The sequence below is a fragment of the Drosophila melanogaster genome, chromosome 3L (genome assembly GCF_000001215.4).
Source record: "Drosophila melanogaster chromosome 3L".
Classification (NCBI taxonomy): Eukaryota; Metazoa; Arthropoda; class Insecta; order Diptera; family Drosophilidae; genus Drosophila; species Drosophila melanogaster.
In genome coordinates this window covers 1,405,242-1,418,021 of record NT_037436.4, presented here as the reverse complement: position 1 = coordinate 1,418,021, position 12,780 = coordinate 1,405,242, and the positions used below count along the sequence as shown (strand labels likewise).

At 46.1% G+C, this 12,780-nt stretch overlaps 3 protein-coding genes across 4 annotated transcripts in view; 1 reads left to right on the top strand and 2 right to left on the bottom strand.

Moving 5' to 3' along the window:
* Ptp61F (Protein tyrosine phosphatase 61F) overlaps window positions 1-12,780 on the top strand; it is a 132,765-nt gene that overhangs the window by 57,236 nt on the left and 62,749 nt on the right. The window lies entirely within an intron of this gene.
* Window positions 89-1,791, bottom strand: FucTD (alpha1,3-fucosyltransferase D). Its single transcript, NM_138263.2, has 2 exons — window positions 632-1,791; window positions 89-575 (listed from the first exon to the last, which is right to left on the bottom strand). Exons 1-2 carry the CDS (start codon window positions 1,558-1,560, stop codon window positions 161-163), a joined length of 1,344 nt encoding a protein of 447 aa, NP_612107.1. The 5' UTR covers window positions 1,561-1,791; the 3' UTR covers window positions 89-160.
* CG9168 (uncharacterized protein) lies at window positions 4,933-6,965 on the bottom strand. Its single transcript, NM_138262.3, has 2 exons — window positions 6,549-6,965; window positions 4,933-6,498 (listed from the first exon to the last, which is right to left on the bottom strand). Exons 1-2 carry the CDS (start codon window positions 6,938-6,940, stop codon window positions 4,944-4,946), a joined length of 1,947 nt encoding a protein of 648 aa, NP_612106.2. The 5' UTR covers window positions 6,941-6,965; the 3' UTR covers window positions 4,933-4,943.

Here is a 12,780-nt window from a genome sequence, read left to right as displayed (position 1 = left end):
CGAGGTCAATGAAGTGCCGCCGAAATTCCGCGGAATTAAACCAGCAAGAAGCCGCCGAAAAAGCACCAAGATGATGGAAGAACGAACTAAACGGAACCACACCGAACGAGGGCAATTTGCGATCGTTGGTAATTATAATTGGGGATTGGGGCTCAAGGAATCAGAGGAAGGTGGTGGATCGATTGGGGCACTGGTATTTGGTCCACCAGTTGATGAAACCCAAGCTGTAGGATCTCTGGCGCACCTCGTGCCCCCCAGGAGACTGTTGGATGAGGGAGCAGAGGGCGCAGTAGGGCTGCGAGGTCTTGCGCAGCCTGTAGATGGAGTGCCACCAGAAATAGCGCCTGTACTCCAGCTGGTTGTTTGCTAGATCCTTGAGGTGAATGATCAAGTCCTGCGGCGTAGCAAAGTCCTGGCTGCTAATGTACGAGTGGCTGGGCACCAGATTGGTTAGGTTTCCTCCTCCGATCAGGACGGGCACCAGGAGTTTGTCCATAGCCATGGACATTTGCGGCGGCACATAGTCCGGACACGCCGACGTTTCAAAGATCAGCATAAAGTGGTAGTGACTGCAGCTAAAAGGCTCGAATGATAAGAATCTCAGTTTGCGTTAACAGTTTGGCCAACTCACTCATCGGTGCCCAGACAGTTATCATGGGCGTCCAGGTCGGCGTACTTGCGCAGCTCCTCCATATAGAGGCTCTCCGGCAGAGTCTTCTCATTCACCTCGTAGACCAAGTACACAGCCAGTCGCGACTTTTTCAATATTTCACTCTCCAGACGAAGAACCGTTGTAGCTGGCATGTCATCTGCGAAACTCTTGCTGGGCGCCCGGAACCACTTGAGCCGCCTGGCCAGATTCGTATGGGAGAAGTAGTAGTCCGTCCAGATTAGCTGAGAGTCCAGGCGATAGGTCATTGTCAAATTGAAGGGGGGCAGCGTGAAATTAGTCAATGGATTCTGCGTCGAACTCAGCGGCTTCTTGGCGGCATAAACCGCATAGAAATCGGGATGTAGCTTGACTCCACCAAGACCCTCAAAGGAGTAGGGATGATCGGCACTGATGACCACTGCATCGAAAGCTTTGTCATTGTGACTCCGGCTGGTGGTGACCAGGCAGCCACACTCCACGTGCGCTGGTGCATTTACTAGGCTTGGCTCATTCCACAGAAGGATCATCCGAAGATTATCACTCTCCTGCATAGTTTGACGGCGTAATAGTGGTATCGTGGTGAACACCAAGCAAATGGTTAGCACGACGGCCATGACTTTGAGAGCATTCATACACTGAATGGGCGAATACAACTCCCGTTGGAGATTTCTCATCGAGACCGGAGATCTTCGTGGAGGAGGCAGCCGAAGGGTATCCTCATCGTTATCCGCCATCCTGCGACTTCCAACCTTGGCATCTTCGTCGTCCGGAAGGAGTCGGGATGGCAAAAACTTCGGTATGGCCTCCATTTCATCGGTCTGCTGTCGATGTTGCTGCAGCAGATCGGGATTCCTTCGGAAGCTCAGTAGCTTCTCCACCGGCAATGGACGGAGTCTGTCTATCGGCATTGCCTTTTATCTAATATCAACATGTAATTTGGGCAAAATGTGTTCTTTGAGACTAGGAAAACTGGGTTCCAAAACAATAATTTCTTGGATTCAACAATTTCTATGGATGCTAATATAATCGTTAAGCTTATGTTTCTGTCTACACATTTTGAGTTTCATTCCAAGGAATAATGTTTCAGATTGCTTGTTAAATTATCACATTCATATGCTGAGATTAATATTGTATTTGTGGAATACAATACAAATTGCTAGCAGCATCAAAACGTCGCTGGGAATTGATGGCCTCGAACTATGGCAACTATGGAAAAACCCTTTTCAATCAATCCAACATTTTTCCCCATCCACCTGCCCACTTTTGCATTTCCGATTTGGCACTTTCATCATCCCCTTCGCCTTTTTGCCATTTGCAGCCCGTTCGTTTGTTTGTTCGGCAGAGGAACAGGAACAAAGTAATCAATCATTTTGCCAAACCATCAGAAACATGACAATCTGCCAGAAAATTTGCGTAACGTTTCTCGATTCACCGTTGGTGGGGGAGGCAGTCAACCGGCCAGCGCGATGAAGCCATCGATGATATATCACTGCAATTTCGAATATTCATTTCCTCACTTACCCCACGTTGTTTCTCGACCGCCCGCTCCTCATCATCCTGGCGAACGAACTCAGTGCTGGGCTCATTTCAAATGCGTACCGCATCCGCGACGAGGATGTGGAGTGGAGTGGGTTGCTTGATGGGGCGCGTTGGTAGTAGTTGCAAGTTGGGAGTGGGTCGCAGTGGCTGCCGAATAGTGGACAGTGGAAACGCCACTTTTGCGGACGTGCCAGGCGCTCCAATGGATCGTCGTACAGATGATGCCGGTGTCATTGTTTCCTCACCCATTCACCGCCCACTTTACGCACGTTGTCTCAATTATGACAGAGTGCCAGTGTGAAAGGGAAAAGTGAATATGACACTTGAAAAAGTTTTCACTTTACTATAGAACTTTAAAAAAGAATTTAAGCAGAAACTTACTAAGATATAGCTTTAGACTTTGGTTTGATTTCTTTTCTCCAATATGGCCTGAAATCTGAAAAGTTCGTACATTTTTACAACTCAAGTTGTGTTCTCTCGGTGTAGAAAATTGCTGGAAGAGTTAGCAATTTGCGAATTGACAACCATTTAAATGTTACGCATCCATGTTAACGTTTCCACAACGTGACTCGCCGAGGCGAAACATTTTTAAAGGTAATCCGGGATGGGGAGTCCCATGTAAATTGCCTGCATCCAGTGAGTTATGAAAGTGAAATGGATTTGTGTGATTGCCGGCCAGACGCAAAGGTGAACGCATTAGAAGATGCCTGGCCAAAACAAAGAAAACCCAAGTGGAGCGAACCCAAACATATATAAATTTTAATTATTCCCGCGAAAACGAATGCATTCTGAGAGCCCAATACCAAATACGAAATACCACCGATCCTCGGATCCGATCCGATCCGATCCTGTGGCAAGTCGGCGACTGGCGACTGGCGAATGGGGAATGGAATTGAAATTCCATTGTGAGTATTTTTTGGGGGCGTTGCCGGCGCGTCGAGAAAAAATGCAATAAATATGCATATGAGAGAGCTCACCTCGCCACCGAGGAGGTGCTTCAAAAAGGAGTCCCGATGTGGAGCCGTGTGGGTTATGGCGATTTGAATAATTTGGTTCCCACACTTTCGAAGATCTCTCTCAACTGGCAGCCGCCAGACCAGCCGTTTTTAATTAAAGTTATTAATACGACTCCACCGATTTAGGTGATTTACCTCCGTCTGTCCATTTTCAGATCGAATATTTCGTACTCCAAACCGCTGACTTTTGACTTCTGACTCATTGCTTCTGACTACTTATCGGAACTGGAACTGAATGGTGTCCTTAAGCCTCGAACTCGATCGGCAATTAAATGCCGCACACATTGTTGGCAACTGCTTAATTATCCATTCGATCCCATTCGATTCGATTCGATTCGAAAGAGAGCCGCCGCCTTCGTGTCGATTGCGTCTTGTCCATCGGACCTTTGGTCGTCTTAGGTCTTAAACCGAAAGGAGCTAACGAATTAACATGTAATTATCTCAGCTTGGGCCGCTGGCCAAAGGAAACGCATCGAATCGCCGGCGACACCCGGAGCACAAACAAGCCTGGCTAACAGTGATGCCAAATTGGCTATGGTCTTAACAAGCCAGAGCCATACTAACTTCGAAGTAAAATTAGTCAAATAAAAGATTGGCGTTCTTACGACATTCAACAAGTTATCTTATATAATTCGAGCATTGGAATTAGCCGTTAATCAGGGGCATCACTGATGGCCTAGACCGCGACGATGAAAATATACAGATACAAACCAAATCGAGCGAAGGGATAGGGATTCCGCTTGAGGAGGCTGAGGTAGCAGCTGCCGCAGGTTGCGTGCGTGCCGCTTCTTCCTCCGCCCCCTTTCGATTCCTAATACCCGCTCCTGGGGGGCGTGGCCCTTCTTAGGCGGATTCCCAAATTGATCTCGGACCCTTCCAGCCGACCACCCGCACTAATAAGACGATGGCCAGGGGAAGTGGCGCTAAAGTTGTCAGTCGCCTTGTCCGCAGGCGACGATCCTCTCTACACCCTAATTAGGTGTTATCTACGACTTGGGTTTTCCCCGCTCCTTTAATGTGGCCGCCGACAAAGTGAGAAGGTTTCGTGGATTGATTAAATGAGGTACAACTCGAAGACCTCCGAGGACTTTCACTGCTCACAAGCAGCTAGGCGCCAGCCGAAAGCGGGAAATTGAAATGCCGAATTTCTTTTAAGAAGTAAGAATTTTTTCAAGTTCTTTAAAGTTTCCCAAACCGCACCTGCCTATATAACTTGCTGACTTGCACACGCGCATGACGCCATCCAATGGGCTGACTCATTCTCCCACGCATTTTTGGCGCCACTTGCTCGGCGGATGAGTGTAATCCATCACTGACACACTTGTCCACTCGCTGTGCTTATCACTGCCCGGTACTATCCGAGTCCCAATTCACGGCGACTGTTTTGCGCAATTGATGGCAATCAAGGGAAGGGCAATTGTCGCGCTGATCAGCGCTGGCGAAGACTCCTCCATTCCGTCTCATCGCGGGATGACACATCCGGAAGCTGGCAATCAGCGAACCGGAGGAAAGCGGATTCCGCTGATTTAAGCGGGGTCACTAATTGTGACCCACTCTCGCCGTCCATCTATGAATGCAACTGCAAAAGCTGATCATAAATTGGGTAAAACTGGAACACGAATCACTGAAAGCGATTGTGTAATGGTTTCATTCGTATTTTCTCTATTCTTAAATGCTTAATGACAATTGCCGTACTTCCTGTTCGAATAGTTATAGTTCCTTTTTGGATAGAATATTTATTTAAATTCTTTGCATATACAATATTTCTTGATTATTGGATCTCTTGTGCACTTGCTATGCTTCTCGTAGGATTCCAATCGACTCAGCTCGTCCACATTCATGTTCAAGGTTTCCTTTTCCGAGTTCCACTGTACAGTGGCCTCGAAATGCGCTGAACTCGGATTGGTTTCGAATGTGATTATGTAGGTGTGCAGCTGTTCGTCCTCGACTGAGTCTTCGCTCAATGAGATTTTGCTATCCAAGTAAAGGACCTTCTTTAAAGCGTAATTCTGGCAAAGCGTAGTGAGGTTTCGATCCCGCAAATGCCGATTCATATGATGCACCACCTCTTGAGCCACTTTTCTGAGGAGCCTTTGGTTGGTTACCGTTTCAGTGGGTTCGCAGGAACACCACTTTTCACGGATTCCCGCATGAGAACAGTTTCTGTTAGCCGGAAGTTGGAAGAACAGGGATTGGCACATTTTACACTGCGATGCCTGAAGCTTTGGACTGAAATCCGCCATAGAAGTGGCATTCAGGTGGAGCAGATGGTGTAGGGTCATGTGGAGATCAAAGCCTGAGGACAGGCGATTCTGGTTGATCTTCAGGTTTTCCACATACTGGGGATATATCTTTCTGAACCATGGAGGAACATGTATGAACATTAGTGGAAGACGTTCTTCCAGATAACCCGATTTGGAAGCCTGTCGAGTCACACCATATCTATAGCCATGGTCACTCAACACCATTACTATTGAACGATTGAAAAAGCCAAGTTCATCGTACAACGTAAGGTATTCCAAGAATACGTGATCCAAGGCAGTGGCTCCTAGGAAATCCTCATGGGTGAAACTATTGCTCCAGAAGATTCCAAATACGGGTGCTGAATTCTCAAAGCGTTGCATAAACTGCCTGGCAAAGTCGAATACGTATTGGAAACCCAACTTTCGTCCCAGGCAGAAAACATTTCCAAACTCGCGCCTCGTCTTTAAAATAGTTTCCAAAGCCACAATAAAGTTTCTAAGATAAAAATCCACTGGCTGTTGCTTAAATCCTGGCTTCTGGTAGTTAAATGTGTTAATCTTAGCGCAGTCTTCTCCAAAAGCTGTCATGTAGCCATTCTTCTTGAACAGCTGCCAAATGAACTTTAGTTTGTCAATGAATCCGCTGTGCCCAAATCGACCATTGAATAGAGCGTTTTCCTCGGCATTTCCAGTGAGTATGGCCAAAAGATTGGGCAGCGTATTTTCACCGACCTTATTGTAACCCTGCATCTCAAACCATCCTGGTCTTTGCAAGAATTTGTGAACCTTGGGCATGGAGCGTCTCAGGTTCATGCGGGATGTGGAATCAATGCCCAGGATGATCACATTCGGCTTGGATTGCAAATCTGGACGATGATGCTCCGTGTTCTTATGCTCGTGATTCAGGCGATCCTGTACAAATAGAAAGGCGTCCTTCTGCAGAAGCTTCAAATCGATGTTTCCATGAACGGCATGGCATTGGGTGGATATAAAGTCTATTGTCTTTGGTACCAGAAAGGATTGACTCAAGGGTTGTAGTTTGGAAAAACTGCAAAACAAAGGTTAATTTATTTGCTTATGAATTCTAGTTGAACTTACCTAAAATGATTATCCGGAAACGAGTCTTTTTTATTGCGACCTATCACCTGATATTCGCACTTGAGTGTTGCATTGCCGAACTTCTTTAAATGCTGCTGAGCAGAGTTCTCATCAATTTTGATCCTGTATTGTCGTAGATGCGAATCGAACTCACTTATTAGCAAATCTTTATCGCTGCTACACTCTCTGAACTGCCTTCGTTTAAAGAATCTCATAATGTCAGCGGAAAAAGGATCCATTTCGGGCATTTTGCACGATGGGCTGTCAACGTAAAACTTTTTGTTTTCCAAAGTTTTTGCAACATTTGGATAGTGAGAGTGTAGACTCAATTTGGCTTTGCATAATAAAAACTGAATGCTACACAGTAAGAAGACATTTCTTCCCAGACTCATTGTAGCAACTGAATTAGATTAGATGAATTAGACAAGGTTTTATGAGAAGATATTTTAAAAGTTGCTAGATTCGATGCGCTTGTTTTGAGTTTGCTATGCTTTAGGTAAGTTAAGAAACTAAACTTCTGGTTTAAATTGTGTTCTGTTCAGTGTATTCATAGTGGTTCCTATTTGCGAGTGTGTTTTCCGCACCTTTCAAATTCATATTTATGCCCAAGCACACAAATCTAGCTGACTGCGAGTATCTGGAACTGCGGGCTATATCTTCGTTGCCGTGTTTACGGCGTTATGGCGTGAGACACTGAGACATGGGCAATTATGTAAATATGCGGCGGCGCCTGCTCGCGACGAAGGACTAAGGACGAAGGACACAATGGGACGACCGCAAATTATTGCCGGCCATTTGGCGAATGAATGCGTGACAAAACACAGAGCACAGGGAACACTCCTCGAATGGAAACCGGGGGGGTATTCACAGGAGATACAGGAGACATTCGCGCACAAGGACAGGGACAATGACGGGCGCAGCGGGAGTGGCAGCGAGGTCAAAGGTCAGCCGCACTAATGTTGTGCTAATTGCTAATTGCGATTGGAACGCGGTGGAAACGAGAAAACGGCACAAAGGAGCTGCTCAGGCGGCGCTATGGCCTAATTGAAGTGTCCTTGCTGCGATGATTTACTGCCGAGCGATTGGGAAGGAGGTAGCTGCCGATTGTCAAAGGTGCAACTATACTTGAAACGAACATTTTGCTGTTGTGGAATATCTTCTATACATAGGATTTTAGGAGTAATCTCTTACGCAAGAGTTTCCTTTGACGAGTGGCATTCTCTTCGCCTTTAGCCTTTCATTGCCAGCGAAAGCGATGGCCAACAGCATCCGAGTGGACCACCCAGAGAGTCAAACAAACTGCTGTTTTTTTTTCGCATCCTGGCAGGAGGTCCTTGGCCCCCAGAAAGCCATCTCCTTCGCAGGCCTTCTTACTTTGTTTGGTAACCCGATCTGGCGCACGCGTGGCCAACCGAAGTCGCAAGACCTCAGGAGCAGGATCAAACGAGGCCAAGTGGATCACTCTCTGATCTTTTTCGGCAGTCGCCAGCAGTTTGAGTTGCGCCAGATGAAAGGGATGGCCCCCAGGCAGACGCAGCCAGCTGAGGCCAGGTGTCAAACGTGTAACTGGATACAGTGGCCACCGTCTGCGGATCAGGATCAGGTCAACTTTAATTTTGACATATGCAAAGTGGACCACCAAATTGACTGCATCGACCGTCTGCTGTTTTTGGGTCAGTTTTGGGCAATATCCTTCTTATGTTGATGGGGTATAGCGATTTTATGAAGGGATATATTCACCCAAATTAATTAGGATACTATATGAATTTTATTGTGGGATAAGTAACATGGCATATTTCGGATCAGCGAATGTATACAAAAGTCACTGCTCCTTTGCTCCTTGATCCTTGTCATCGTTTGCCTCCCTTATACCCTGCACTCTTTTGTGGAGCATTGGAAATTTGTCTTTTGCCTGATTCTTTTCTTTACGTCGGCCACCCGAGTCGACTGAAATTTTTGGCAATGACCCCTGCAGCAGCCGACAATTGTGCTGCAAAAGCATGAGCACAAGCAGAAAGCACAAGCAGAAAGCAAGAGCAGAAAGCAAAAGCAGCTGGAAGCAGCAGACTGGAAGCAGCTGCCTTAACTTTCGGCTTGGACATTAACGTTAACAGCGACCTTAACTTCGCCCACTGGCCAAAATTGACGAAGCGTTAAAACGCACACGTTGACAGGTATTTTTTTTTTTTGTCGACTTTTTTATGGGCCTCATGGGTTAACTGAGGCAGCGGCTGCAGTTGCTATTGCTGTTGCAGTTGCAATTTTGCCTTCGCGCTGCCGTTGCTTAATGTGCGATTTCTATCTGCAAATATAAATTGTAATTATTGCATTGTTGCGTCGGAGTTGCGGCAAATTCTTATCAGCGGCGGCCATCGGCAGTCGGCTGACAAAGGCAAAAAATTAACAAAAAATTGCAAATGAGTGTCGAAAAGTGCGCAACCCCCTCCAGTTCACCTGGCATTGTTTTCCCTTTCCCTTTGCAGACAAAGCGAAACAAATTGCCCAACTTTAGTTGTCGTTTCTACTGCCGCTTTTCGCGCTTTAACACTTTTTTGAATGGGGCGCTGCGGAGGGTTTGGGTTGTGTAAAATTGATGATGGACCCCTGAGTTGCTGCTGCTTTTGCTGCCGTGGAAAAAAGCATGGGGTGTGGCCAGAGCTGAATGGCCACCCAGCAGCCAGAAGAATCCTCGGAAAATATGATTCAAGAAAATACATTTTAATTACGGCGCTCGAAAAGTGATGAAAAGTGCACGCAGCGCGGCGCAGGGTGGGGAAAAACAAAACGCGTTAATCAATAAATTGCCGCTCAGTGCAGCGATTTTCCCCCCACCCCCCTCATCGAAATGCATCCAACGGTGCGTATGAAATTGAAAATCAAGCAACACAGCGGCGGAGAAACCACCAGAATCGAATCGAATCCAAGTGGAGACCACACGAATGGCGCCCCCATATGGAGAGGCAGACCCTGCTTCGGTCTCCAGAAGGTTGGGGGCAGTGCTTTGATTTATCACTCACTGGGTAGCTTGCAGTCGAGCCGATCTGTCTACCCCTTTCGGCCAGGGCATCACTCAATTGCTTACAAAAGGTTGTTACACAGCGAACTTGAATTGTAAGTACAAAACTTCTTTCTTAACTAGAAATGGAGTGAAGAGACTTACAGATCTGAAAGTTGTGGCTAGACAAAATCTTAAATAATATTTATTAAGCTGCCTTTCTATGTATGACCCATTTTTTGCCCAGTGTATTAACTGCTGCTTTGATTGATGCCCCCACACAAGGAAGGCACTTGGAGAAGAAAAGAGAGAGAGACCCACACATGGCCACACCCAGCGGCCAAGACGCCGGCCTTCTCGATCACCTTCGCCTTGGACTTGGATTGCGATTGGAATTGGGATTTGAAGTATGGGTTGTGTTTGGGTAGTGGTGGACTGGGCCGTGGTATCGGTTTTGGCCTTTGCCACGGTCATGGCCCGTTAATTGAAAGATGTTTTGGCCGGAGATCAAAGGGATCGAGAGTGGCGTTCGGGCGTCTGATGATGATGATGATGATGATTTGATTAATTCGTATGGGAAGATGGCTCTACTGGGCTGCAGTCGATGGATGCACTGATGATATGGGTTCGGTTCGATTCGGAACTAATTAAAACATTTTAAAGTAAAGCACAAACGAAACGAAACTCTGACTGGGGCAGTTGGGGCAACTTTTTTCGTGTGCGGGAAATACGTGGAAAATAGAACATTAAACAATCATAAAAATAAATACATTTCCCACACTGCTGTTGTGGGCCCAGCAATAACAACAATATCAACAACAACAAATAATAATAATAATAAAAACGAGAAGCAGTCGGGAAACTTTTGTACAACATGGAAATGTCATTCGCATAACAACAAAAGACAACGAACCGTGATGATGGTGATGATGATGATGATGATGATGGCAACAAAAACAACAACAGCCCACAAGCAACAACGCAACGAAACAACGCACAAAGTTTCGATCCTACACTCTTAACCCCTTGATGTGCCCCAGTTTGCGGCAAAGTTGGTGGCACCTTTGTGGAACCTGCTGAGATAACAGCCAACAAAATGTTTGATGTACTTGAAAGTTAATGTTTTGTGGTGTCAACTTTTGCCGGGCTCCACCATAGTTGGGGTTTTTTTTTGTGGATTGGGTTGGGTTGGGTTGAATCTTGGTCTTTTGGTTTGCTGTTTTGCTGTTTTGCAATGCAGAGCGGCTTTTAATGGCCGGGGATTTACTCTAATTTGGCTCGACAAAATTAGCCTTTATTTTTTGGCTCTTTGGCTAATCGCAAGTGATGAAGTTTGACCTTTCACACGCTCCCAGATTGCCTGAATTTTGTGATAGCCCCGTACCCGCACCAAACACACTTTTGCTTTCAAGGAATTACAACAAAATTAACAAGAGCATTCGTTATCAAAAGAACTTTTAGCCGCCTCATTTCGGGGCCTTCGAACCGAACTGAAAAATTGTTTTCCCACGCAAATTAACACTTGACTTTGTTTTCATATTTGCACAAGATGACTTCATTTTCTCGGGCGCTTTTTCCAAACTCACTCCACCCCCCCTCCTCCCTCCCTCCTTCTTTAAATATTTTATTATTGTTGACTTTCCACCGCCCGACTTCTCACCTCCGAAAAAGCGAAGAAACACAGAAATTCGTGTCTCATCTCTGCGGCTGTTTCTTTTTTTTTAGATAATGTAGGTGTTTCACTTGTAGTGCGTCATTGTCTCGATTTTTACGTGCTATTGGGTAATATTCACCGCTACGATTTTACAGTCACTAACCATTGTGGATGAGCTGTCGGGTGACTCCTCCTTCAAGTTCGGTAATTTGCTAAATGAAGTTAAAGGTATAGGAGAGACTTAAAGGTTACTGGTTTATCCAATCAAATCGTAAGTGTCAAAGCAATACACCAAGTTTGCAACTTTCTTCAAGAGATAAACTAACTAATATCTAGATTAGGTACGTAGCCTCCAGAGGCCAAGCGAAAAAGTTTTCAAGATCCACTTATGCACGAAATGCGCAAAACGAAAAGAAAAGTCGTTTTTCACCTCTCGCGTCCAGGAGTCGCCCTCGATAATCCACATGTCCAGCTGGGCTTATTGCTGCTCTCCTGACCAGCAGATGGACAAAGGATACACCATGCACATCCATAGTTCACACACTGGCAGGAAATGGGGCGAATCGAATGCTGAGGGCAAACTTTTGTCGGCGACTGTGTGCGCCCAATCAGGGGAAAATGCTGGAAAAGCGACCTGCACTCGTGCATTTCGCTTGCAATTGCAGCGCAGCACTCGAGGAAAATAAATTCAAACTCCTTGAGCACTGGCAGGAAGGAGGACTCATGTGTATGACGCTGTCCAAGGACTCGGAGAGCTCCGGAGACAATAAACTTGCTGCCACTGCAATTTCTCAGTTATTTGCTGGGGCGAAGAGAAAAGGCATCGAGATATGATAGGAGTGGATGACACTCGTGTCAGCCATAAGCAGCCGGGATCAACTTTTCCGGGCTCTTGGAAAATGGGATTTGATGGAGAGAGCCGGCGAGCTTTGCTAGGATTTGTGCAGCAAATTAGCTTCATTAATGGATGACTTATTCCCTGCCGGTGGGGGTGAACGAACGACTAGATTCTACTATTTTTGCATGCGATTCCTCGCAGCTGCAGTCGCTCAATCAGCGCTGAAATTTATTACGCTCCATAATCATTTGTCATCTTACCATTTTCCCACTTTCCCATTTTCCCGCTTTCCCATTTTCCCAGGCCACCCCCATCCATCCCCATCCATTTCCATTTGGCGCCCGCAGCGAGCGCATTAAAATTTTTCGCAACATATTTCACGCATATTCAGCATCGGACATTCAGTGCTCAGTATTTTCAGCACAAATGGAATGGCAACTGGAGCACGGGACACGCTCCATTTGACCAGGCGCTGCGATGGGATCCCAGATCCAGTGTTCAGTACGGGTCATAAATATCCGGAATATTGTTAAGAATATAACAATTCTCCGCTTGCAGCACTAATGTCATCTGCCATTTCTCTCTATCTGCTCGCCTTTTTTTCCTTTAGATACATTTCCCTCTTGATACATTTTTTTTATTGCGTTTGAGTTGTCCTTTTTATGGCTGTCCGAAGGGGTCACGCCCTCTGTCGGAAATTTGGATGAACTGCCAGCGGAAAAAAATATATATTTCCCTTAAGATA

Coding starts and splice junctions, on each gene's coding strand:
- FucTD (NM_138263.2), bottom strand. CDS start 1,560: ATGCCGATAGACAGACTCCGTCCATTGCCGGTGGAGAAGCTACTGAGC. Junction 576..631: donor AACTGTCTGGGCACCGATGA/GTGAGTTGGCCA, acceptor CGAGCCTTTTAG/CTGCAGTCACTACCACTTTA.
- CG9168 (NM_138262.3), bottom strand. CDS start 6,940: ATGAGTCTGGGAAGAAATGTCTTCTTACTGTGTAGCATTCAGTTTTTA. Junction 6,499..6,548: donor TTTCCGGATAATCATTTTAG/GTAAGTTCAACT, acceptor TTTGTTTTGCAG/TTTTTCCAAACTACAACCCT.